General features: G+C 38.2%; 1 protein-coding gene across 2 annotated transcripts in view; it reads right to left on the bottom strand.

Annotated features, from left to right (window-relative positions):
* The window catches only part of LOC111155427 (thymocyte selection associated high mobility group box), a 299729-nt gene that overhangs the window by 212598 nt on the left and 60016 nt on the right, over window positions 1-27115 (bottom strand). Inside the window, exon 1 of one of the 2 annotated variants that reach the window (XM_022515582.1) lies at window positions 19437-19756. The exons of the other annotated variant lie outside the window; for it this stretch is intronic. Coding sequence (XP_022371290.1) covers window positions 19437-19499 — 63 coding nt within the window. The 5' untranslated portion in view covers window positions 19500-19756. Of the gene's footprint in view, window positions 1-19436; window positions 19757-27115 lie in introns of those variants that run through there. 2 annotated transcript variants of the gene reach the window in all.

Here is a 27115-nt window from a genome sequence, read left to right as displayed (position 1 = left end):
ATATGTATTAAATACATGTATATTTATTATATTGTATATTTATATGTGATATACAAATATTATGAATATAAATATTATAAATATACACATATATAAATAATATAATATATATAAATATATAAATAAAAATAGATATAAAAAGATATAGAAAACATCTCTGGGACACAGATATATCTCTGGATCTAAGAGATGTTCGAATTACAGACCATGAAATCGTCTTTTAATTGGACTTCAAATTAAAAAAAAAAATGGGATCTTGGAGATTTGCAGATGTTTTTGCAGTTTATTGTCTTTGTTTCAGCGTTAGTCCCATGAACTGTCTCTTTATGTACGAACAAGTTTGTTTTTAATTTTTCAGTGACTTCAAGATAATTCAAAATGAGGAAATGGGTTTCTTTTCCAAAGCACCCTGTTTGACAGCACCAACTGGTTTGAGTTTAAGTACCTTTCTAAAATGTTCTTGATTTGCCGCACAAATTTATATCTTTTCATGTTTCGTCTCATCATTAAGCCATTTATGAAGGAATTATTACCTTTGCTCAATCTGATGTTTTATGGACTTCATTGAAATAGTCTCATCACTCACAGTACACTCAGGAGATTGGTCCATTGCCCAGAAGCACACAAAGGATATTTCTGGTGAACGCCCATTAGCCTCACAAGGAGTTACCCATATACATGTGATCCTCATCAGATGGATACAGACTTCTATATATTTGGAAAGGGTAATAGATCCCTCCTTGAGTAACTGTGACCTACTGCTCTTTGTCACGTGCTTGTTAGCCAGTTAAATTTAGGGGGGCCTCATATTTCATGGCTATTCCAGGTGAATTATTAGGCTTCGACTCCCCATCATCAGGTCTTACAACTCTGTTCAAAGCAGAAACAACTTTGAAATCTTTCGAAGCATGACTTCATTAATAGATGATATACTAAGCATTGGAATGAACTATATGGATTTGTATCTATTACCATGAATTTGTAAGAAATAGCAGTGGGCTCCCCCCTTCATAAGAAAGTCCCTTTTATATTGCTAATCAAAATATTTTTATTCCCATAATTAAAAGAACAGCTATACGTTTGGCCCACTTGTTCCTGACTTAACATCCTTCACTTAAGAAAACAAGGGTTCCCCCCCTTTTAAAAGGAAATTTATAAATATGCTAGGCACATATTTCCAACTCTTAATTTAAAACTGATGACTATAATAAGAACTACAAAAATGAAATGTTCTTTGTTCAGAGCCATAATTCAGAAAGATGGCTTATTTTACAAAGGCTTAGAAACTATATATTTTTCTATCTTCTTAGACATGGAAAATGGATTGTTTGCAAAAAAAATTCATGATATATGCGTCTGGCTATTTCAGCAAACGGATAGTATTGGGACATCTAATATATTATCTATAAATATAGGTTATATACAGGTACAGGTTATGTATACATGTACATATACATATACATATATGTGTGTATGTATGTATGTTATACGTATGATACTTTTCTAAATAATACCAGAGGTACAAATGCAGAAATGTGGATCAGGTTGTCTCCTTTATTTGGCTGTAATGGCAGTCAGTGCAAAAAGATCTTTTCAAAGAACTTTTGTTTTTAAAACCTTAGGTTTTTAAACAATAGCAGATTTAAGAACTGCTTTTAATATAAACAAAGTCTGCTTGACCCTTCAGAATTATGTTAAAAAGAGAGCTTCTGATCTATCGAAGTCTGTAAAAAGAGGACTTTAGAAACATTAGTCCGACCATAATGTGTTTTTAAATTGTTTTCCTCAATTGTTTTTGGCTTGATTAGCAAATAATACCTTCCCAAACTTAGAGGTTCACAACTCAGTAAAATTCTGAATTGAGCCTTTGGAAAATTTATGGGGTTGCTAACAGCGTACAAATAGATAATTGCTTATTTTGGGGCAGGAATGCTTTAGAACTTAAGTACTTTTTCCCCAAGGGAATCACACTGTCATTTGTTTTTATTTTCAAAATGAAAACAAATGGCACTATAATTCCTAAGGGCAAAAATGACTTCAGTCTATTTCTTTTCCTCTCCGCTCTCCTCTATTCATTTTTAGTCCGATGGAATATACAGATAGTCCCCCCCCCCCCCCCCCCATGACTTCCACCGCCGCAAAATGTATTCACTCGCTGTACAGTAATTAACAGCTCTTGACTGGAAAACTGCCAGCATGTACAACGTGACACTCTTCCTTTGAACACTAACAAAGTGCATAAGTAATTTATGTTGGATTAAATATCCCTAACAGGGACCCTTAAGTAACCCAATCACTTTAAACAGGCTCCACATGCATGCTCCAGTGCAGGGAAAATGTCAGACAGTGATAACCCACTAATAGCACAATTCTAACTATATTCCAGCCATTAGCATTTTATGACATCAATCCTCATTAAACCTGGCAAGGAAAAAGATACTAATGTTTCCCAATTTTACAGCCAAGGTGGAAGAGAAATGGAGAAAATGTAGACAGGTGCTGTCTCCCAAAAAGGATTAACATTTTTTAAAATGTGGTAGCAATTTTCTGTTAGTACCTTTGTTTGCATTGAAAGAGAGACAACAAAGAGGTAATGGCTACAAGGACCTCGATGGAATTCAGCCAAGAGTGAAAGAAAAGACTGGTATTTCAGCCATTGTGCTCACTGCTAAAGCACTGTGCCAACTCATCTTCCAACCCATTATATGAAATTTAATTTAACCTGCTATGCAATTAATTCAGATGTTCAGCCTATTTTTCTCATGGCAGAATCCCTCACACAATGCCTTATTTAAATATTAATCAGTCCTCTTTCAATTAGGACTAATTTGCTTCACAGGGTTTCTCTCATCTTCTGATTGCAGGAAAATGGAGGTAACTTGCAACGTTTGAGGATAATTAACATGGTATTTTTATAATACTGATACATCAAATGGGACCTTAATGAACCCCGCTGATTCCATTTAGTAAAGCATGCCTCAAAGTTATAATCAAGAGGAAAGCCATTGCCATCTGTTTAAAATACTAAGGAGCACAATTTAAACACAAAATGCTTATTTCTCTAAACTGTCTATTGTAGAGGTCTGCAAAAGTCATTTTTCTATGCAAACTAATTGTACAGTATTTTAATTTGAACCTTTTATTGCACATATACAATACAGTGACATCTGAAGATGGAGGGGCCCTGTTTAATTAAATGTTGACAACCACAGAAATAAGTAATGTTTGTCAATGTTACTTTTCCAAAGCACGCTGCACAGTTGCCGTTAGAGCTATGGTTGTAAGTTTTCCGTTTCTAATGAATCTAATAATTCACAGCTTTTTGTTTAATATTTGAAGAACTTTTCTTAACAAAAGCCACCGAAGCTCCGGGAAATGGAAAAACAGCAGCATACGCTGTTGCTTTGCTCCTTCTAACGTCACAGAGTAAACAGCTTAACATTTACACATGGCCAGGTGTGCGCAGTGTTCCATCTGCTTCCAGGCAGGTTGAAGGTCAAAGTTTTAGGCTTTGAGCTGTTCTAGAGTTCCTTGGTTACATCCAGGTTATGGAAGCTATTGGCTCCCGAGGTCATTATCAAAGCACTCAACATGTTCCAATGGTAATAAAACATGATTGATAACAGATTGCTTATTTACGGTGTTTACACTGTGGCCACAAGGATTTCCTCTGGTACCTTTTGAAAAGGTAGGCATTACCTGTGTAGGTTTTAAAGAGGAAGTGTAATCTCCCCTCGTTTTCTTTATAAAGCAAGCCTCCCTGTTGGATCATTATGACAGAAGCAACTGAGACCAGAATTTCATTTGTAAAGACAAAACCAAACATCCAATGTGAAATACGGCATTTAGATTATCAATCCATCAATAAAAGTATCAACTGAGTGCCTAAGATGTGCTTATCAGAGGCAAAGAAGGAATGATCGAGGGTACAAGGAAGTACCCTTTTCTGTATGCTAATGGGTCAACCAAGAATTCCAGTTAGACAGGAAAGGAAGAGCAAGAGAGGCCACAGTTGAGACAGAAAGAGAGAGAGAAAGATTAACTAGACAGGAGATAGGTGATCAGCTTCAGACATTATGGGAAATAGCTAGTTTTGACATTTCATGAGTTTAAATTAACAGCAAGTGGAAATAGCTTTTTTTTTTTTTTTTTTTGTTACTCTGTTGAATTTAAAAAATTCTAGGACGAGATCTAGACCTTTCTCACCCCAGTGCCCGTGGCAGTGCCATGCTTTACGTGCACTGGGCACAAGTCAACTGTTCATTGATTTGAGTGAGATTCATGGGCTTATTTGGCAAATACCTGCTGAGCACATACAATGTTCCAAGCACTGTTTAACCACTGGGTATAAATTAGTGAACAAAAAGATAAGGCATGTCTCTGTTCTCAAGGAGTTAAAGATCCAGGGGGAGGAGAGAGACATTTCAAAAGATAAACAAACCAATGGGATAACTTCCAAGCACACGAATCTATGAAGAACGCCAAGCTAGGTGTTAAGGATAGAGACTCAAGTGTGGGGACATTTTAGATTGGATGGTCAAGAAAGGCCACTCTCTGAGGAGGTGACATTTAGGTGAAGAACTGAATGACAATGAGCCAGCTTCAAGGAAGACCATGCCAGCCTGAGAAGCAGGATGGTGGCATCCGTGAGGTCAGAATATGCTTGGCTGCTGTGAGGAACATTAAAAATAAATAAAGACACCAGAGAAAAATACAAAATGAGGTTGGAGAGATGAACAAGGGCAGGAAAATGCATGGCCTTGCATTTCATGAGATGAAATTGGATTTTTCCCGCTGAGGGTAGTGGGAAGGAACTGGAAGGTTGTATGCAAAACAGTGACACGCTCTGCTTTGTGTTTTCCCTCTCATCTTCTAGGTGGACAAGGGATGGAGAGGAGTCCAAGGAAAAGTAAAGGGACAAGTTAGGAAGTTTCTGCAGCAATCCAGGTGGGCTGCTCTCCTGGGATGGCTGCGGGGGAGTGGTTCTCAGAGCAGGAGGGAAAGAGATGCATGTAGGGGTGAAGGGGAGAAAATGTGGGATCAGAGATGACTTCGAGGATGTTGCTTTAAGCAGTTCGACATCTCTTTCTGAGATATTGGGGAAGGCAAAATTTAAGGGAAAAATCTAGAGTTCTCTCAGGGTCACTGTAATTTAATTTAATCTTGGGGGGGTATGGTCACTTAAAGTTTATAAGAGGAGCTGTAACATAGTAAAATCAAATCATTAAAGTAAGATGGAAATTGCTTACTATTATTAATAACTCTATGAATATTCTTTTCAGCACTTGCACTGCGATGCCTCTGAACCTTTGCACATGCTCTTTTAGGTGTCTCACCCTTCAGCTAATTACACTTTCCTCAGTAATAACAAAAGTTAACCCTTACAATTGCTTAGTCAGTGCCATGTACTGTGCTAGGTGCTTAAAAGATATTATTTCCTTTAAAAATACCCCAACCCCTATAAGGTAAATGGTATTCCAATTTTCTATAGGAAACCAAGGCTAAGAGAAGTGAAGATGCAGTTTGGATGTCTGTTCCAAGAAGCATGTCCTGATCACAAAGGACAATGAGGCCCTTTCTCTCTGTGTGCTGGGCACGTCCCATTGTGAGTCTATAGAGGATGTGGAACATGGCCCCCAAATGTTTGGACTCTTCCCCCTATGAGGTCCTTGAGTGCAGAGATCACATCTAGTAAAAACCAAAACAAACAAACAAACCAAAAAACACTTCCTAAAAACGAACTCTTCACAGTAGTTACAAGGGGCTGGTAGAAGGGACAATGGGGAGTCACTATTTAATGGGGACAGAGTTTCGTTTGGGATGATGAAAATGTTCTCTAGAAGGATGGTGGTGAGGGCTGCCATGTGAATGTACTTAACGTCACTGAACCATACACTTAAAAATCGTCCAAGGGGTAATTTTTAAGTTGTGTGTCATTTTACCATGATTTAAAAAAGAAACTAGGCCCCATTGCCACTCCTGCAAGAAAGAAGGGACCTATTGGCATTTATCCCAGACATGAACATATATGTTTGATGAGCCTTGAGTTAGAAGGAGTAGCTCCTGTAGAACGAGAGGGTCTTAACAAAATCAGGGCAAGTCAAAATTATATGTCCAATCACTCCACCATGTCAGTGGAAGAAAATGATTCAAGGCAAAGCCAACACTAGGATGTACATAAAGATAGCACTCAAAGAGGACTGTCTAGCTTCTTGAAATATTCAGTCCAGAGAGTATATCTTCTGGTAGCAAGGAGAACAGGGTGGAATGGTCCCACCGATGGCAGTTGGTTAGCACACCTCAAATTATTTCCATGATCATTTCTTAATGGCTGTGCCCTTTCAGCCTGAAAACCCCTGGAATCCTCCAGGAAGCAAACTGAAAGCAAACGTAGCCAAAAAAAAATCTCAAGTGCCCACGATGTTGATTTGCACGTGTACCAGCTACAAGGGGAACTTACCACCGGCTGTCGGAATGGTTGTTTTCGACTGACGGACAGAGGCCGGGTTCTGGGAAACGCTTCCCGCAATGCCCAGGAGTTCTTCATGGTCTCCCATCCAATTACTTATCCCTTACAACTGGAGAGATTGTATCTCTCTCACAGTTTAAAGACAGAATGGCTGCCAACAGGCCAAAACGATCATTAATAAGTTAACTGTTACCAGATAAGATTGAAATCTATGCCAGTCCTATTTTAAAGTAATCTCTACTATAATTACTACAGAAAGTGCTGCCAAGGCACAGGCTCTGACGTGGGGGTGAGGAAACGTGGCGGCTCAACCACATACCGAGCAACAGGTGTGCCCAGCCTCCCCTATGTACCCTGCCCCGCCCCCCCACACCCCCCACCCACTGCAAGCAACAAATAATGCTTGACATGTATTACATATGAAACCGATGCTTTACACAACTTCCTGCCCCCTTAAAAATGAAAACAGAACGGCTTGGTTCTATTGGTTAGCGGGACACTATCATCCAAGAAGATGGGCCCATTGTGGAGTGCAGAAAGTAGGGAAGCCCAACTAAAGAGGCCCCCTGCCCCACCCCCCAACCTGAGCAAATCTAAAGATGGATTCCTAACCAGCCCACCTCCACTCCAGCAATCCACCATCATTGAATTTTTGCACTTGGACTTTTAGAGCCGGAGAAGAAAACAGCCAAGTGGAGACAGAAAAGCAGGTGAGAGATATAACAACAAATCCATGTTTGGTGCTGATTACGTGCCAAACACCACCCCGAGTCTTCCAAATATGAACCTGCTTTATCTGCACAACTCTAGGAGGTAGGAATGGTTATTATCCCATTTTATAGATGGGCACGTGTAGACACACAGAGGTGAAGAACCAGTTCTGAGTCTCACAGTCAGTAAGTAGTAGAGAAGAGGGTAGGGAGGAAGGGTGGGAGGAACAACAGTAGGAGGCAGGAGGAAGGTGGTACTGAGAGGAGGGGCAACGGGGAAGCGTTTCAGCAGACAGAGGGAAAGGGCAGCATGCCCTCCCTACTAACAGTGCCCTCCCATCACCTAAGCTTGACCTCAATATCATTTTCATGGACCTTACAGTATTCTTTCCTGGCCTACTCTAGTATGGAATAATCACCTGCCTAACTGGATTTTAACTGAAAAAATAATAAATGAGTATGTCAAACCTGTCAGATAATAGTAAAAGAAAACACAGTAAAAAACACATTCCTCCCACCCTGGACCTCCTGGACAGTTGACTACCATGGACATTTTTTGGTATGTCCTCTGGTTCACATTTCTGACCATTGATTACACATTCTCTACTTGTTGCTGCCTCAACCCACATTGTGTTCTCCTCTGTAGTACTAACAGGTTAGTTCTGTCCATAAAAATATGAGCCCACATCCTTAATTTAATAAAACAATGGATCCGATTGCTAAGCAATGTAACTGTGGTGCATGGTCAAAAATTAGAACCAATCACTTTGTAACAGTTACAATGACTCCAGTAAACCAGTAATTACCAGATTATGTCTAATTTCCATTCCTACACTAGATTTGCTTAAGAAAAAGAAGCAAATTCCATTGCTGACATATAATCTCTCAAGAGCCAATAAATGGCCCTCTCTTCAACATTTATTCACCTACTCTACAAATCATTCAATGAAACACATTGTGTTCCAAGGGTGCTCGATCCTGAGGATAAGAAACCTAAAATGGCATGACAGGAGACCTCTTTTCTGAGATCAGCCACATATAGCACGGTGTGAGTAACAAGTCAACATCATAATAATGATGACCAAAAAAAAAAAAGATGTAAGCAAGGGTGCTGAAGAGAGCCCACACTTACAGGCTTTGCTGTGTACCAGCAGGCAATACTGTTCTTGTGGTTTACAAATATGAACTCACTTTAGCATTGTTAACAACCCCAGGAAACTATTACTTTTATCTATAAGAAATGGCTCAGAGAGCTAAACACTGAGTAACACAACTTCCCTTGGTCCGAACTAGCCTCTCAGTCCAGGCACTAGTGCTAGTCTCTGCCCCAAACCATCACATGATATTGTGTCCACGGCAATCCTGGTCAGAATATCCCAGAAAATCAGCAAATGGCATGCAAGTCAAACTTGGGTGATGGGAGAAGGATCTTAGGAAAGCTTCCAGGAGGAAGTGGTCTTTGAATTGACTTTTTAAGTGTGGATAAGGCAACTGGAGGAAGGAGATTTGGTGTGGGAAAGTGGGAAAGGAACACAGAATCTAAAGGGATCTAATACAGAAACAGCTGATCGCTCTTGGAAACTACATTGTTTGCCTGATGCAGACGAAGATTGCACTTCAAGGAACAGAGAGAGAAGCTCAGAGTTGGGTCTGCCCCGCTACACAGACTCTTATCCTGCTCAGCCCTGGAATACTTCGTTATCTCTACTCTGCCTCATCCTGCAACTTACAGAAAATTGCCATTTGACTTTACAATAGTTTCAGGACCACATTTGTCTCTATGGTACGTACAAATTTTGGAAATCCATAAAACACCTTCTATCCAGACCCTCCACCAGCAAGCAGTTCATTTATGCGTAGTAGTGAGGCTCTTTCCTAAATTGTGAATGAAACTATTATACATCGATCAATGAAATGAAGTCACATTCAGATGTATTAGGTAATTTACCCTTCTCTTCTATGCTGGCTATCAGTGTTTATTATATTTATCCTATTTAGAGGATGAAATTGCTTTATTCATTATTGCTATTAAAATGGGTATAAATTGTTCTTCATAAATTTGGTGTGTGTGTACATGTGCGGGTGTTACCCTGAAGATGTTAATGTTATTTATCCTGATAAGGTCCAAGTTAAATGGACTGCTTTATTTTTTGCCTGGACCATCTTTCTATCCTTTAAAACACGTAGACCCTTGTGTGGTGTCCTTTCTGAGTCTTCTTGTGTTTCTCCTCTTCCTCAAAAACAATGGTCCTGCTATACTAATAGCTGGCAATCCCTTACATAGCCAAGGATCTATATCAAGAGCTGGACAGGCTTTTTGAGTCATTTCCCACCTATCAGAACCATCTTCCAGTGTGGCTTCATGATTACGGATAATCTTTGTGCTAAGAGTTAAGGAACGAGAAGCTGTGACATTTTCATATGAACAATATGCCTGCATCTTGGCCCTCTCCGATTATATTACTACATGTGTTTTCACACATTATTGGATGCTCACGTGTTCCCTTTTCTACTTTTCATGAATGTATAGTATTTCTCACTTGATTTTTTTTTTTTTTCTTAGGTTTTATTGATTTATTTGAAAGAAAGAGAGCTCAAGCAGGGGTAGAGGCAGGCAGAGGGAGAAACAGACCTTCCACTGAGCTAGGATCCCAACACAGAACTGGATTCTGGGACTCCGGGGTCATGACCTGAGCCAAAGGCAGCCACCTAACTGACTGAAACCCCCAGACGCCCCATTTTCTGTCCTTTTTTTAAGGTCTCGGTCAAGTTCATCATAGACTCCAATTGATCCTCTACTGACTTGCACTTCCTTCTTACAAATTGTTACAGGTTATGTTATTAGACTCATAATTCTATGCTTAAAACAATGAAAATAAAGTTTCTTCTCCCCCTTCATTGGCTCTAAGCATTTCTTCATGCTCTTTGTTAAAAAGTTCCTGTCAAATTGTTTTCTTCTCTGTTATCCTAATGTGCTACTTTTCCTTTCTTAAGATTCCAAAGACACGTCTAATTTGTATGTTCATCTATTCTGTCTTAATGTTGAAAAAGGATCTGACATAGTAATGTGACATGGGACAGTCATGAAATATGAGGGCTTCTGGTGGGGTTTAGAGAGCACCCTCTGATCTATGACTCTGCAATGTAAGACCTGTCCATGGAAGAATTTGCTTACACCAACATGACCCTAATTAAATCCTGAATTAGGTATCCAATATGAATCGCCTGGAATTTTTTTCATATATACCTGCTTTAAGCATATGCCAAAGCTATAATGGTGAATTCAGGCAATTTATTTTAACAAAAGCCTTTAAAATATTAAGTTTCATTCTGGCATATTGGTTAACATATTTTGCTCTAAAGAAAGGCAACTGTTTAAGTTCTCTACACAAATCTATGGTGGTGTGTTGTGGTGGAAAGTTTTAAACTTTCCTGCGAGCCAGATAAATGTCTGAGTAAGACCCAGAAGGTAGAGGATAGTTCCAGAATGACAACAAGGTCAGTTTTTTTGGTGTGGTTTACAATCAAAAATGTGTTCTTTGAATGTGCTATCTCCTCCCTTTGGTAGGGCTGAGCTATCAACATTTTTCTCACATTCCATCTGAGATTTTTAGCCAATAGTATCATTTCTCAACAACAACAGTAGCTCTTGCAGAGAGAGAACACTACTTATTTTTCCTCACTTTGATAAGGCAGAAACCACTAGTGTCCTTAAAACTTGAGGTTATCGTTGGCACCCATAATATTACAGCAGAATTTTAAAGCCGGAAGAAACCTCTGATTTCATCAGATTCAGCCTCTGCCTCTTAGAACCTACAGAACCCCCCCCCCCCCCCCCCACAATGTGAAGCTATTTGCTATCTGGCCAAAATCACTAATTAGCAGAGACCCTAGAGACGGGATTCTTGGCTCTTATACATACTAATTCTCCCATACCACACACTTCTCCCTTCATGGCCACCTTTGATTTGTTCTTTGTAAAAATGTTCACTCATTTTCCCTTGGGTTTGCTTCATTTTGAAGCCGATAGCAAGTTGCCTGGTAAAATGGGAAAGAAGTTTTTTGTTTTGTTTTGTTTTTTGTTTTTTGTTTTTGTTTTTCTGAATCTCCATGTATTTCTCCATGATTGCCTTGAGATCTGGAGCTGTGTGGTGTGATGAAATCTCACTGGACTGGGGGTGTGTGACTAATTCTTTGGCCGTTCCTAACAGGCGTCGGGCCTTAGGCAAAGGCACTTAGCTTCTCTAGGATTTTATTTTCTTCATTTATGAAATGACAGTTGGGCTAAATGACCCCTGACCTCCCTTCCCTGCTTTAGAATTAAAACAATATTCCCAAAATACACTGAAGTCACTCAAGAACTGTGCCATGGTAATCCTACATTATATCAATTCACATCAATCATTCATTAGTGGGACATATCTAAAAAAGTATAAGCAAGCTTGATTAAGCAAAGAATGTCAAACTCAACCAACCTTAATCAAACGGATTTGATATGAATAGAAAGTGTATTGTTCACATCCCTGTTATGACTGAAAGCAACAATTATCAAATATTTTTCCAAACTGTCTTCTAACGAATCTAAAAGACTGCTGATATAGTCGAAAGAACTATTGTTACGCTTTTTTTCTTTCTTTTTGTTTCTTACCACAGTTGCCTTGGATGGTTTACTATTCAGTCGTGCTCTATACTTCCCGATACAGCCGAGTGAGAAAAGATTTTAGGATTTTTGTTTATATCCTCATTATTTCCCTATGCACAATGCATTTCCTTGCTCATTTTCATTAATGCTCCCCTCCTTTCTTTATTACTTGTTCCTTCTCATTATCCTTCTAACAGGATAATGTTCTTCCTTTGTCCATTTTTCCTCATTTCTCTCTTATCATTACCCTAACTACCTCATTCTGGCAACCCACTAATTTTCCCTTTAGGCTAAAAATTAAAGAAACTGAAACATTTCTGTAAATTGCTGAAAAGTGTTTTTTTTTCCCCCTTCAGAAAAATATTCAGCAATAACTCATAAAGCCTTTATGTATTGACCTTCTGGTTTCAGACAGAGGAGAACTAATTTAAATATACTACAATACAAAACTAAAACAGAAACTAATTTAATACAGGTCAAATACAAAAAAAAAAAATGTATTCTTAAAGAAGAAACAACACAGGAGTTATTAAATTAACACTTTTTTCTGATTTGCTCACATAGTTTTGTACCCATTAAAGAAAAATGAAAGAACAAAAAAACTTCTAAAATTGTAATCATCTGATATTCTTTAAGGTAGTGGAAATTTACATGGGAAAAATAATTTGGTCACAACTGGCCTCTGAGAAGCATCAGTTTCTTTCTATTTCAGAGAATTCAGAGGTCCTCTGCCATCTTGAGCCATGAACAGCAACGGAAATTTTTGAGCTTTGTCAGACTAGATACAGTTGTAACCCTCCCTTGCCAATGATGGGCATTCCATCCAGCTCAACAAACACTAATTGGAGGGCTAATATTCTGTGTGAGAGGCACTAATCATTAATTACATAAACCATCTGACTGTACAAATGTCAACATGCCCCAAATCTACTCATGGAAGGATCAACACCACACCCTGGCCAACTACTGAAATGCCCTAAGACCCAGTTCTCCACCACCGATACGTCACAAGGGCCGGGTTAGCACAGTACGGACAAAGGATTCCCTGGCTATAAAGTATAAAAGGAGTTTGGAAAGAGTTTCAAGTAAGAACTGTCTTTGGAGCCCGGCTGCCACTGCCTTAGTTAAAGCTTTTGGTGCGTCTGGGTCTAAGGTATCTCTGGGTATCTAGGGTCTCCCTGATGCCTACCTCTCCCCTCTCTGGTCCACCCTCCCTGGCTCTTCTCTTACTGGCTCAAACCAAAGGTATGTGATCACGCCCCACCCCTGCCTCGAAACTTCCACTGTCCCCTGGCAACCAGGTGGGGTCAAAACAAACTCTAGCATCAGATGAAATTGGTCACAATTGTAAGCTCTCACCACTTGCTGGCAATGAGACCTTTGGCCATCGGTAGGGAGTGCCTCATAAGAGAGACACAGAGCATGCGCCTCTGTGTGTGTGCGTGTGTGTGCATGCGTGTGTGTGCATGCGTGTGTGTGTGTGTGTGTAAAACAAATGTTTTAATTTGGCAGCTAGTAAGTATCAAGTATACAGTAAGTTTTCTCCCTTTTCTATTTGATTGCTGGTTGATTTCAAATTTCGTAATATGGCGCATCCCCCACCACCTGAACCAAACTGTACTTCCTTCCACTCCCCAACCTACAACCCTTATTTTAGCAACATCATTGTTTCCAAACTGACCAGGCACTTTCAGGAATATATGTTTTGTACCTACAATGCCCTTACCTTCTCTTTCCTTGAAACTGTGTACTCATTATTTAATATCAGCCTCTTATGTCTGCTGAGTCACAGTTCCTTTGGCCTCCCTACCATATTCATTCATTCTTTCATTCATTCATTCACATACTTACTCACCGGATGCAATTCTACTCTGTGATCAGAAGAGTGGATGCTACAACCAGCCAGAATGAATTAAATCCCAGCTCAGCCACTCACTATGCAGACTCGAACAAGTTACCTAATTTTGGTGGCCCAGCCTCTTTAGCTGTAAAACACTCTTTAAAACCCTATTTTAGGAACATTTGACATGTTGTCAGAAAGCAAGAGTGGAAGGTAAGGGTCTTATGTTCTTGTCTTGGTTCTTCTTTTTATTACATGAGTGAATTTAGGCAAGTCAATGAAATCAACACTACCTGTTGACCTTACTGAGTAATCCGTCATCACCTCGCATGTAAAATATGAGGGATTGAACTGAATAGTCTCTCTGAGGTCTCTTCTATGTTTACAATTCTAAAATTTTCTCTTAATCTGTTTATCTATAACCCTTCCAAGCTATTTATGTAAATGTTGCTTGCATTAATGTGCCCACAGAATTTTTTAACACATTGTCAGATCAGATGTTACCAAAAGAAAAATTCTCCCTTGTTTTCATTTCCACATAGCGTGTGTCCTTCAGATGGGAGCACATGTCAAAGGGATTTCCAATAATATCCAAATCGTGTCCAAGTATTAAAGGATTCTGATGGTGAAGGTAAAGGGTTAGGAACCCAGCAAATCCAGGATTATAGGAATTTGGTATTTATGGGTGTTTTTTTACACGTCAAGAAGCCCACAATATTACTGCCAAGGATCAGAAGTTGATTAACCAAATATCATTTCTTATCATTCACACCTACATTAACATCTTTCAAAATGAATATTTGATAGTATTTCAGAGCTTGTTGAATCAAAGAACTTTAGAGCCAGTTTTAAGATAAATATTCTCTGTTTATGTTGGATACTACCTTTAAATATTAATCCATGATGTAACAAGGGAAGAATAACTAAAAACAGTACTTCCCTATAGGAGCTCACCACATTTTTATTACTATAGGAAGTATGGGGAGTCAAAAGTATCATGTAACAGTTACAAATAAATTCATCTTTTTATTGTTGTCAAGCCCATATACCTAGTTTTTATTATGTAGCTTTAGTACTTTCATGTGCTTTGTAGATGTCTAGACCTATTCTTACAATAAAGTTATGATATGGCTGAAGTTATAAATGAGGTGTGTCTCTAAAATAATATGACTAATTTTTAAGCAAGTACACCTGAACTTATTAAACTTAGATATTAATGACTCCTTTTTAAAGTACTTCAGTGGAGAGCCTGGGTGGCTAAGTGGGTTAAAGCCTCTGCCTTCGGCTCAGGTCATGATCCCAGGGTCCTGGGATCAAGCCCCGCATCGAGCCCCGCATCGGGCTCTTTGCTCAGCAGGGAGCCTGCTTCCTCCTCTCTCTCTGCCTGCCTCTCTGCCTACTTGTGATCTCTGTCTGTCAAATAAATAAATAAAGTCTTTAAAAAAAATAAGGTACTTCAGTTATCTTGATGATATTCTAATTGGATCCATCTTTATCTCAAAACTCCTGTTTTGGAATTATATACCTTCTTCTGCGTGTGTTTGTATGTGTGTGTGTGTGAAAACTTTATTTTAGGGTGAATTAAATTTGGGAAAACTACCAAAAATCAATCAGCTGTGTAGCAAAACATTAGGGTAGAGCCTAACTTTTTTAAAAAAATCTTTCAACTTGGCTATACGTATGGATTTTCATAATGAACTGTAGAGGAAAAAAAAAATCAGAGCTAGCCTTCATGAATAAAATGGGTAGTCTATTGGGTGCTAGAATGACCCTGTAAAATAATGTAAACAAAATAATTAAGCTAATTTTCATATCCATGCTATATATAACTTAGCTCATAAATTCTTCTTCCATACAAAGTTATAGAAGAGACATTTCCAATATGTTTCGAACAATGACAGTACTTTTGGATTGATTGTGTAGTGTTAAAGGGGTTATCACTTATTTGGATCTATGCATTCTTGCAACTTTATTCATTATAGAGTGCATGGAGTCAACCCTCCGCCAGCCAAGAATGGTAAATTGATGTGTATTCCTGAAGTAGTTCTATCATCTCTCTACTAAAGTCAGCTTTTTGAAAGGACTATGTAGGCAAGAATGGAAATTTGATCAAACATGTGGAACTGATTGATGCTGGCATTCAGCCCTGAATTCATTTAAATTATGATACCAAATACAGTAGAAAGGGACCAAGACTTATGAATGGATACTTCCTCCCTTTCAGCAACAGTGAACCTCATGGGGTCCCCTAAACCCTAAGTCTTGCAACCACAAAATCTACTCTTCCTTTTTTCTGTTCCTTTTTCTCTTTTGGAACCCATCAATTCCCCCCTTGCATAGCTGTGTCCCTGAGCCAGTTTTGGTGTAATTTTTTAAAACCACAGAATGGTTATGCTGGGAGGTTAGCACCTATTCCCTAACAAAACTGTACAATCGCTTCAAATTCAGAAAAACTATAGTGGGATGATTTAAAAGCTTCAGAAGGAAAAAAAAAATTATTCCAATTTCCCTTTCATGGAACTCATCAAAAAAAAAAAAAAAGAAAAAGAAAAAAAAGGTGGATGACAGCCACCAACACTGTGTGAAACAACAGCTCTGCCAAAACTGTGAATAATTAACAGATTTGAAAATATAAGTAGCTTAAGCCAATCACACATTTGGCAGAGGTGAAAGTTGACTGTGGTAACTCGCCACTACCAGTACACTCCTTCAAAAGCACGATTTCCCACCTGGCCCTTGCTGGCTATATCACCCACTCCCCGGCCACATTTCCCCAGGCTGCGACAGTGCATCGAAAACCCTGGGGGACATAACAAGATATTTATAACATGTCATCGTCAGGGTTTCAGAGAGTTTCCTTTTAAAGAGTTTTTTGATGATTTAAACTAAATTAGCTTATTTCTCCGGGTATATATCCTTTCACTTAGAATGGATGATGAAAAATATCTGTAGTTCTCTTTTTGTGACATTAAAATAGAGGGCTTAGAATTCCACATGAGGACTCCTTTAAAACACAACATGCTTCCTCCTCGCACGTGCATAAAGACTGGATAGAAGTTGGAGTGCGTGTTTTAAGAATGAGTGGTGTCGCTCACTGCCATCTGTAGGGGAAAAAAATTTTTTTATACTGACTATCAAACACAAAAAAGCATAAAATGTAAAACTAACACATGAAGAGTATATATCAATAATTGGCTAGTCACATGTTGTGTTGCTTTCAAAAATTCATTTTAACTTTAAATAATAGTTGTAGAATGGAATGGCTTAGAAACCTGGGTCATCAGTCTCTTTAACCTCATGCATATATCATCCCTTAAGCAAAAATGGGAAACATTTGGCTTTCGTGTACACAATGGAGGCCCTCTGCACAGAATTTTCTTAAAATGATAAAATAATGGGACTCTTATTCTTTTCCGGCCTTTTGTGTGTGTGAAAATCAGGCTAATTTTTTTTCTCCATATCCAGATTCATACTCTTTTCAATTATCTACATTCTTCTTTGCTCCTTTCACCAGATTCTTCTTAATTTTTACTTCCTTAATCACCTGCAGACATAGCATTTTTTCTGTTATTATTTAAATGAGCTATATTTAGAAGCCAATGCACCGTGTTTCTTCTAAAATATGAAAGAGAGTTTCACCTTTGATAGTACACATCTGTTCCTTTCTATGTTTGTGCGATGGTGGTAATAAAAAGATTTTTCAAAAATGCCTCAGAGCTCAAGATTTTATTTTTTTAAATAATTCACAGGCAAGACTTATAACTGGTGCAAAAATAATTCTGCTGCTCAAATGCAAAGGAATCATGTTTGATGTTTAATAGCCAGGATTCTATTTCCTACTCATGGTTGCTATTTGAATAATGACACAGTCTAGATGCATAGTAGTTAAGTCTGCAGGGTACAGCAAGGTCACTATGAATCGTAGAGAGCTTTTGGTTTTTCCAACAGTCGCTCAAGTTAAAATGAGTCCCGATCGGATTTTCCCATGGGAGGCAAGACACAATGAGCGCTCAAAAAAACATCCAAATCAGATAAGTAGAACTCTGGGATCTGCTGCTCCATTCTACCTCTCTCCTGCCTGGGAAAACAAAAACAAAAACAAAAACAAAAACAAAACCAACCACTGAGCTCTTCTAACTTAGCAGAGGATTAAGTCAGGATTTAGTAGAAGCTGACTTTTATAGGACTCAAAAAAATATGTGCCAGCAGAGTACCTGCGGCTATCATGAAATGAGGCCAAAATATTTAAAGGGCTTCTTTTGGCCTTGACTCCAGAGAGATCTTACCAAAAAGTTAAAAGTAAAACAGAGCTATCGCTGTACTACCAACAACATCACTCAATGTGTTCTGGGTGAAGTTGGTGCATCTCACCCTTGCTTAGAATTTCAACTTATGCCCAACAGCAATTGTCATTATCTGAGCTGAAAGGCTTCTACATATGGTCTGTGAATACTGAGTCTTAGGAAAATAAAACGGTTAGAAAAACTTGCTACGGTAATGATGTTTATCCTCCATGTTGCATGATTTCATTCAATCATCCAGTTGACAATAACAATGTCAACAATAATACCATAAATCTCGTGTTCATGGAGACCTAGCCATATACCAGGCCATTTGACATTCATGATATGTACAATAGAAGAACTTCTAGCTATTCAACAAAGACTTGATGGCAGTGTAGAAGCTTTTTATAAATTAAATATTAGATGAAGATTTTGAAAACACCTGTTATTCATTATTTATTTCAAGATGGCCAAATTCTCCCAGTGCCCGCACTGCTTCAACACTTCCAATCCTGAGGGTTTTATTAGGCAAGCTGCGATTTCAGAAAACTAAATAATCATGTAGGTGTTAATGAAGCCCAAGATTGGCAAAGGTTCATAATTTACAAACGGAGGAATTGAGGCTCTGAAGGAACAAACACAGTCTTCTTGGTGGAAAATAATACTGTAACCCTCAGTGGAAGCAAACTGGGTCATCGTTCACACCTCAATGTCATGTTTTTTAAATTGTACGTGGCAGAGGATGTATTTTGTGGCTACTCACCGATAAGAATTCCCTATCCCATGGCACAGGCCAGGCCAGAGGAGAAATGTACATACACATGGGGAAAAAAAGAGGAAAGAAAGAGGTTCCAGCTTTTGCCTATTTCTGCTCACTGTAGCAACAAAACCACCAAGCACTCACCGTGCAAATTAATTAAATGCAGTCTTTTAACAACAGGTTAGTTTAGATTGAAAAACTCCACGATTAACCTAGGACAAAACTGAGAACTGTACTGCAAACAAAACCGCTAGAGACAGTTCGGAGAATTTTAAAGAAAGAAGGGGTCTAAAAAAAATACCATCTAAACTAATTTCAAAGCATCACAGGATATGACGATAAGCTGTTAATTCAATTACCAGAAAAGTAAGTATAGTAATTTAATGACAATGCTTTCTTCAGAATTCCCATCTTTGAATTATGAATAAAGAGAGAATATTGTGTCTAATAGAGTTTTTTGCTGTACGGTGTCTCATGGATTTTACAAATACAGCCCAATTTGGAATGATACTCAGAAGACAAATGGAGTCAATAGTATGTAATTACAAACTGCCATTAATTGTTATTATAGATAGCAATGTAACTTCAGGGTAAAATCTGAAGTAAATCCTTATAGAAAATAATCACTGTTTTCTTAAGAGTAAATGAATTCTATTCCCTCCTGTCTACAAGGGTCAAGTGAACATTGTCCCAGAGGCTGCAATTACAGATACTCACTCCCACCACACTCACCACAATTAACAAAGAGTTCTCAAAGTCAGCCTGCATTTTTGCAGTCATCTTCTTCAGCCCCATGATCGTCTCTTTCCATGCTGGCAGATTACAGTTCTAACGGTAACTAGCAAACTGTTCTCGGCTGTTCTCAGCAGCCATAACCCGGAAGCAGCTGGACTAACCCATCTGTTGGGCTCCCTTTAGCAATCACTCCCTGTCTGTACCTTCAGTTACCCTCCTGAGCCCACACCGCAGTCAATTCCATGCAAGCTCATCATCTGAACACTGTAGATATATTCCTGTTTTACTAATGAAACACTAAGACACCAGGAAGTGGGGGAACTCACCCCCCAAAAATAGAACTTACAAATAGAAGAGCAAAATTTCTGATCTTCTGACTTCACATTAATATGTCTTTGCTCAAAGAGAAGGCAAAGAAAGGAGCTTTCTTGGAACTGTCCTCACTTTTTATGCTCTCATGAATGAATTGAGCCCAAAAAGGGGGAAAAAAATGGAACCAATTGCATACTTACCCCTAGAGACATCATTTAAACATTTAAGTAGCATCTTCTATTAAAAAGAATTTGTTTTTATATGATGTGACATGCTACTATTAATGTTTACATAAGTACGTGTGAGCGAAATAGAGACGTTAATATATGGAATAGAGTCACTTCAAGGAAATAAAAACATATTTTAAAATGTTTTAATTTGTTCAAGGACATAAAATTAGTAACAAGTTCTTTTCAGCCAATTTGGAATCTATTCCATGCACTCATTTTCAATGATGCATTAAGAAAATTAATTTATCTATTAGTTATTACTTGATCAGGTAATAAGACAAAAAAAAAAAAACAAAAAAAACAAAAAAACCACCCAACTGGTAATATGAGAACATACATGCTTTAATTATCTTAACTGTATTTAAATCCATATTGTAAGTCGGTTTGCTCTTTCAACTTAGGAACCATAGAACAGTTAATTACTCACTCAGCTGCTAACAAATGTTACTCAGGCTTCACTTGGCAATTATGTGGTCACTCAGAGAATCAAAGGCAATTAAGTAGCTGATCAATGAGTTCCCCTTTTCAATGGGTAACAAAGACTTCCAAGTTTTATCTCTTGTTCTTCTAAATAAACTAGAGAAAATATACATTTTTATCAGCCTATTAGGCTAAAAAGACCTGAAACTTCACTATCTTTTTCAACTTTTTAATAGAGATTAAATCCAAGTGTTAATGATCATATCTACACTATAACAAAGTATTAAGTATTAGAAGCTCGATTTAGGAGGAAAAAATCCTTCACTGAGTAAGATAACCAAAGCAGACCAACAGCTAAGCAATTATTCAGCCGACTGAAAACAGCAGTGTGGTGAAACTAATCTATAAATTATTTTAAATCCCTTGTAAAAAGATTTCAATAGGATGTCAAACAATGGTTTTCAAACACTCAGGTAGAAGAACATTTCTGCTAGCTACTGATACCTTTATGAACTCCTGAGTTAAACCACTTCTGTGGATCACAGAGTGCTTTATAGTTTTCCAAAAGAAAGTGAATCTGTTTGAAATGTGAGTATTTAGAAAGTTCTCCTCTCTTGTGGAACGTAGTCAAAGAAGCGAGCAGAGTGGAGTGGTAGGGGTTTCTATACTAAACAGGCTTTGAAAATTAAAAGCCAAGAAGTATATGTTCTTGTATTATATAGTCACACTAATAAAAGCAATAAAACACAACCAGGGGATGCCTGACATGAACAGTTTCATAAGCCTGGTATTGATCCCCAAATTCTTTTCAAGTGAGGTGGCTTTGCAGAAACCCATCATCTTGTGTATTTCCTACCACTGTGCTCCACTAAGCTTTGTGCTAAATACAGGAGAGCTTGGAATTTTGTGTTTTGTGACAGTTTATTGTAGCTTTTATCCAATTTTAAAGTCGATCTATAGTCAGAGTTAATGCAAGAGAGGGGCAAATGTAATAAAACAAGAGCTCAGAGTTGACTGGGGCTTTGGACTTGGACTCACAATGTCAGGCTAGGTGTTAGTCTCCATACCAGGCATGAACATCACATTTGTAAAAGTGTCTCATGCACGGCACAAAAGGACACAAATACTAGAAATTATATACCAGGAAGTGAAACACCTGTATATGTCATCCTCTCAACAGTTTATTTCCTTGATCCTGTACTTAAGGAGCCACCAGATTATTGAATTAAGTCAAATTTACATAATCTTTACGATTCTTAACACTAGTTTAATTTAACTCTCCTGTAGATTTTAAAGTACTAATATAAAGAGGAAAAGCCTATGCTCTCTCTTCACCCTAATACCTTGCATTAATTTTTTTTTAAAGATTTTATTTATTTATTTGACAGACAGAGATCACAAGTAGGCAGAGAGGCAGGCAGAGAGAGAGGAGGAAGCAGGCTCCCTACTGAGCAGAGCCCAATGTGGGGTTCGATCCCAGGACCCTGGGATCATGACCTGAGCTGAAGGCAGAGGCTTTAACCCACTGAGCCACCCAGACGCCCCCCTTGCATTAATTAAAAAAAATAAAACTGAATATGTTCAAACCCTCTGTGTAACCGGCAAGAAGCTCAAGTTGACGTTCTTGATTTTGTATTTGCATCACCTAACATTTGGAGGAGGGGAAGTATTTTTTTTATCTTTAATACCTCTGTTTTGACAGTTTGAATTGTTTTTGTTTTTGCCGTGAAATATCTGTGAGAACAAAACTGAAAGGGTTCAGTGGAATTCTGTGTGTTCTATTTTACAATATTTCACCGATATGGAAATCTTCACATTACTCCTGATAAACGTACTCAATCATTCTTTGCTTTAAAGATCAATCACTCATCATCAAATATTTATGGAAGCCTATTATTATATGAGACACACCGTACTAGAAACTGGTTATACAAAGATTAAGATGTATATGTGTGTGTATGTATATATGTACCTAGATCTATACATATCTATATATACATACATTGGTTATTGGTTTATGGCATAAAATTATCAGCAGAGTCAGGATAATTTTAGGTGACTTTTTAAGAATGAAAAAAATCATTGTTGATGGCATCGTATACCCTTAACATTCGACATCAACATGGCATAATATAATCTACCAAAAAAAAAAAACCAAAACCCCCCCTTCGTGTAGGGAGTATTACACTAAAGACCTTGAGACAGGGGTGGTTCCTTTTGCAAAGAAACAGATTTTCCACTGTCCAATTAGGATGGAGTTTCCTTTAACTGATGTGTGAGAGAAGAGTAGATGGGTTTAAGAAACTAGCGAGTAGGGAGCAAAAAATCCACAAAAACTTTGGGGATTATGTCAGATATCTCAAATACTTATAGAGGTTGCAGTATATTGAGGATAGGAATAGGGCACATATCTTTAAAGCAAACACAATTTGCTCTTCATTTACCGCTAATTGCACCACTTTTTCTTTAAAATCACAGGTGTCTCTATGAGGCCTCAGTCTTAGCAAATAAATCAGGAAAATCCACCCTGAATTTCAAAAACTTGTGTTAAGTATTATGGGCTTCCAGCAGATGCTTCAAAAAGTATCTGTGGGACATTGAATGTGGAGATCTCTCACCAAAGTCATAAAGTGATATGAGTGATGGAAGAAGTTGAATTGATATTTAAGCCCCAACATTACATACACCGACGTCAGGTCTGTCTGGATTGCAAAATTAAACAGAGAAGTCAGTCAGCTCTATTTAGGGCGTCAGTACCAGGAGGATAACTGAACAATCCCATACCTGTTTCATGACTAGCAGGTGTGTTTGCCAAAACCTGTTTTGCTAATTTGTCTTTCCTTTCGAATATTTACCTCATTAAGGGTTTATAGGTGAAGAAGAAATAAAACGAGGGGATAGTAATGTGACATAATATTAAACCTATAAAGAAAAGTATTTGGAGTGAAAAATCTGAATGCAAGATGAATCATCTCGAGATGTCACAGACTTTAGTATAGATGAGAGGATGCTATATTTTAAATATGCAGTGGAAATACGTGGAAGTATCATTACAGTATTATTTTGTAGGTATAAATGTTTTCTTGCAATTATACTTATAATCATGCCACCAGTGGATCCTCACATGTCGACTTGCAATTTACTGGAGTCATTTTCTGATGAATATTTAGTGCATTTGCAAAGCATACAGTGAGATTCTAGACTATGGAATACATCATTTTAATAAAATCAAATTTTGCATGTGATGTAGAGATATATCACATTATTCCTGCTTATTTATTTTAAAGAAAAAATAAGACTTTACCTTCTCTACTGAACTTTAAAGCAATAGCCAACCCTTAACATGATATATATAGTAACAGTAATTCAGAAGTTTAATTTTCAGAATGAATTCAAGCATGGATTTTTTTGACTCTTCTTACAACAAAAATCCCAATTTCCACTTACCAGAAGCCTGTCAGGGGCTCTACCAGGAATGGTCTCATTTGGGTTGAATATGCATATATGCCGTGATACTTCTCCTGGAGGTAACATAGTCCTCCTGAATCTGAAACCCAGTTCTGCTGCTCACCAGCTGAGAGACACTGTGCAAGTTACCTGACATTTATGTTCCTCAGTTTACTCTGATTCTATATTTTTCACAGTGTTGACACAACATGACTTCCTCAGAATATTCATAACACACCTCACAAGGGTGCTACATGGATTAAATGAGTTAATATTTGCCAAGTTCTTAGAAAAAGGCCTGTCATGTAGAAGCTCTAAAATCAATTTTTTAAAAAATTAAAGACTTTATTTATTTGAGACAGAGAGGGAGCGTGTGCGTGCACACAAGGGCGGGGGCGGGCAGAGGCAGAGGGAGGACCAGACTCCCTGCTAAGCGTGGAGCCCAACATGGGGCTCCATCCCAGACAGGATCCTGGGATTATGACCTGAGCCGAAGCCAGAGGCTTAACCAACTGAGCCACCCAGGAACCCCTAAAGTAAAGTTTTTTGTTTTTTTAAAAACTATCCTATCGATTATATAGGATCAAAAGCTGAGCTTAGTGAAGTTAGAAATAGATAGTCAGAAATCGTTCAAGACTTACATAGGTGTAAAAATTCTTTGAAATTCAAAACACAATGAAATGGATGCTGACTTACTTTCAGAGGATGCCTTTGACATTTCTTGGATGAAGAGATATCATCCACGCTATCAACACAACCACTTTTTGGCTTCGTGATGACCATTTCAGTCAACAGTTCAACAGTTCTGCCTAATGCTCAAACGGGTTCTCACTGACCACGCCATTCAGGATTCAAATAAAAACACCAGCGTGCCCACTAACGTTGACCCCCCAAACTGCAGAAATCCCTTCCTTCTATCTCTTAAAATGTTATAATGAAAAAATGTTATTGTCCATAAAACAAAAAGGACTTTGAATCCCTCATGAAAAGATCAGCAGCACACACGGCTTGCATATGGCCGTATTCTGCAGCAATCCCCCTCTGCTGCCCGGCCTCCCGCGCCACAGCAGGTGTTTCTGGGAAATTTATTGTCCTGCCTCAACTAGAAAAAACATAAAACATAATCTTGACTGTTGTTTCATTCCTTTTATAAGACTAATAATTCAGTTGTCTTATATCCAGAAACGTGGTCTTTATAACATGTTCTGTTCTGTACTGACATTTTTATACCATTTTTCTTTAAGTGTCATATATTTCAAACGGCTTTAGGGGAAGAGTTATTGCTCAAAAGTCACTGCTTCCCTTATGGAATCCAGGGAATTTGGATCAATGTGTAAGTGCTATTGAGAACACATGGATACCGCTTATGGACTGGGGCCTTACCACTGACCGGGAGATATTCAAATACCGAAATCTATTTCTATTTAAAAAGAAAATTAAAAGAGGATTCTCTATTTTAATGTCACTTGTCTTAGCATGATAGTCATTCAAGAGGATGCAAGACCATTGCCTATTTTACATAAACTGAAGATTGTTTTCTCAGTTTTAAAGAAGTGTGTGTATATACATGTATATGCATGTATATTCCAAAAAATCGTGCATTGTTTTACTGAACATTTTCCAACTTTGCATCTGGAGTCTAGGACTAATTTGAACCACTTGAACTAACTGGAAAGTTAATGTCCTATTCAGTGTTCATGACTCAATGTGTGAAAATGATTGACCAAAGTGATCTAACAAAACTCTCCAGCAGTTTAAAGCTACGTAAGCATAATAGCAGTTTGTTTTAATTATTAATCAAATGCTTATATCATAACAGACATAAATAATTGAAGTTATAATTAACTCTATTATAAACAGCTCATGAATAGGCATGAGTGCAGAAGTCATTAGAATATAGGAATTGTTCTGATCTCTGTGTGATCTCTCTTTCCTCTGGCAGAAAGAAAACAAGAAAACGTTTTTAACCATGTGACAATTTTAAAGCCTTATCCAATGTTCCCAAATGTCAGAGATCAGAAACAGCTTACCTTTATGCTGCCAATTTATACTCACAGATGTGAGTTCACTGGAAATGATATCTACGATATGTATCGGGAAATTTAAAATTGTCAGGACTCAGTAATTAAAAGGGAAGGAAGGTTTGGGGTTTATACTAAAACTTTGACAGAGACAAATACATTGTTAGAGAAATATGTTTAGCAATTTTCCAGGAACAGCAATACATAAAACGAAATAAAACAAAACAAAAAACCAACATTGTTCTGAGAATTATATTAAAGACTAGCCCGTTATAATTTTGAAAAAGGAAGTTTCCTCACCACAAACCAAATACATTCCTCTACATATACACTGTCTCATAAATTACAGATACTCCCTACCATGTACTACCGGCCACCACAAACTCAGAGACAGTGAAGGAAAAAAAAAAAAGAAACTATTTGGTTTCACTGCAAGAGCTTACAGTTTTCCTGGGACATTTCTCAGACTGCAACAGGCCCACTGAGCTGATGTGATGACCAGTGTGCTGATTTACTTTGTATACTACTAGAGTTGTTTCAACACCAGGCTTGCTGTGATCTCCAAGGGGGAGTTGTGCTCAAATCAGCTGCAAACAGGCGGCAGGGGACAAGCACAGCTGTAAACCAATAGGGGCCTTACCCTTGGATCAACAGTAGCATGCAGGCACCAGATGAGCTGATGACTCAGCCAGAGGCTTTCTCTACCGATTTCCCTCAACCATGCCATTTTCTCAGGCCTGAGCTTGTGAATGACGAGCAAGTGTCCAAATAGTTCCTGCCCCTCTGGTTAACCTGTTTGCATTGGTCTACACAGGGTTTCAGGGAACAAAAAAGGCTGTGGCCAGGGCACCAGGGCTAGGAACTGAGGACTCCAGTGTGGCCAACATAGGCTCAAGGAAATTTGAGCCTCAATGAACCAACCCGAAGAAAAGGGCCACTTTTCTTTACCGATGTCACCACAGATGGGAAATTGAATACGTGCTAAAGGGGTCATTTGCGAAAAACGTTAGATCCCTTCCTCACACCTTAGTCAAAAACGAATCATTAGAAGATCCAATATTTAAAGTAAAAAAGGGGGGGAGGACATAATTTCAAAGTGAACTAGGCCTTTTGAGGTCTAACGAAAAACTCTCTCTAAAAGTCTAAATTGGCCAAACCAACAACTGGGTCTCCGTTCCTAGTACTTGCTTCCTTTATCAGGACTAATCTAATCTCCAAGTTTTGTCTGTCTGTCCCAAACTGCAAC

This window comes from Enhydra lutris, unplaced genomic scaffold, assembly GCF_002288905.1.
Source record: "Enhydra lutris kenyoni isolate GAN:26980312 unplaced genomic scaffold, ASM228890v2 scaffoldscaffold41, whole genome shotgun sequence".
Lineage (NCBI taxonomy): Eukaryota > Metazoa > Chordata > Mammalia > Carnivora > Mustelidae > Enhydra > Enhydra lutris.
This window is presented reverse-complemented; position numbering and strand designations above follow the sequence as displayed.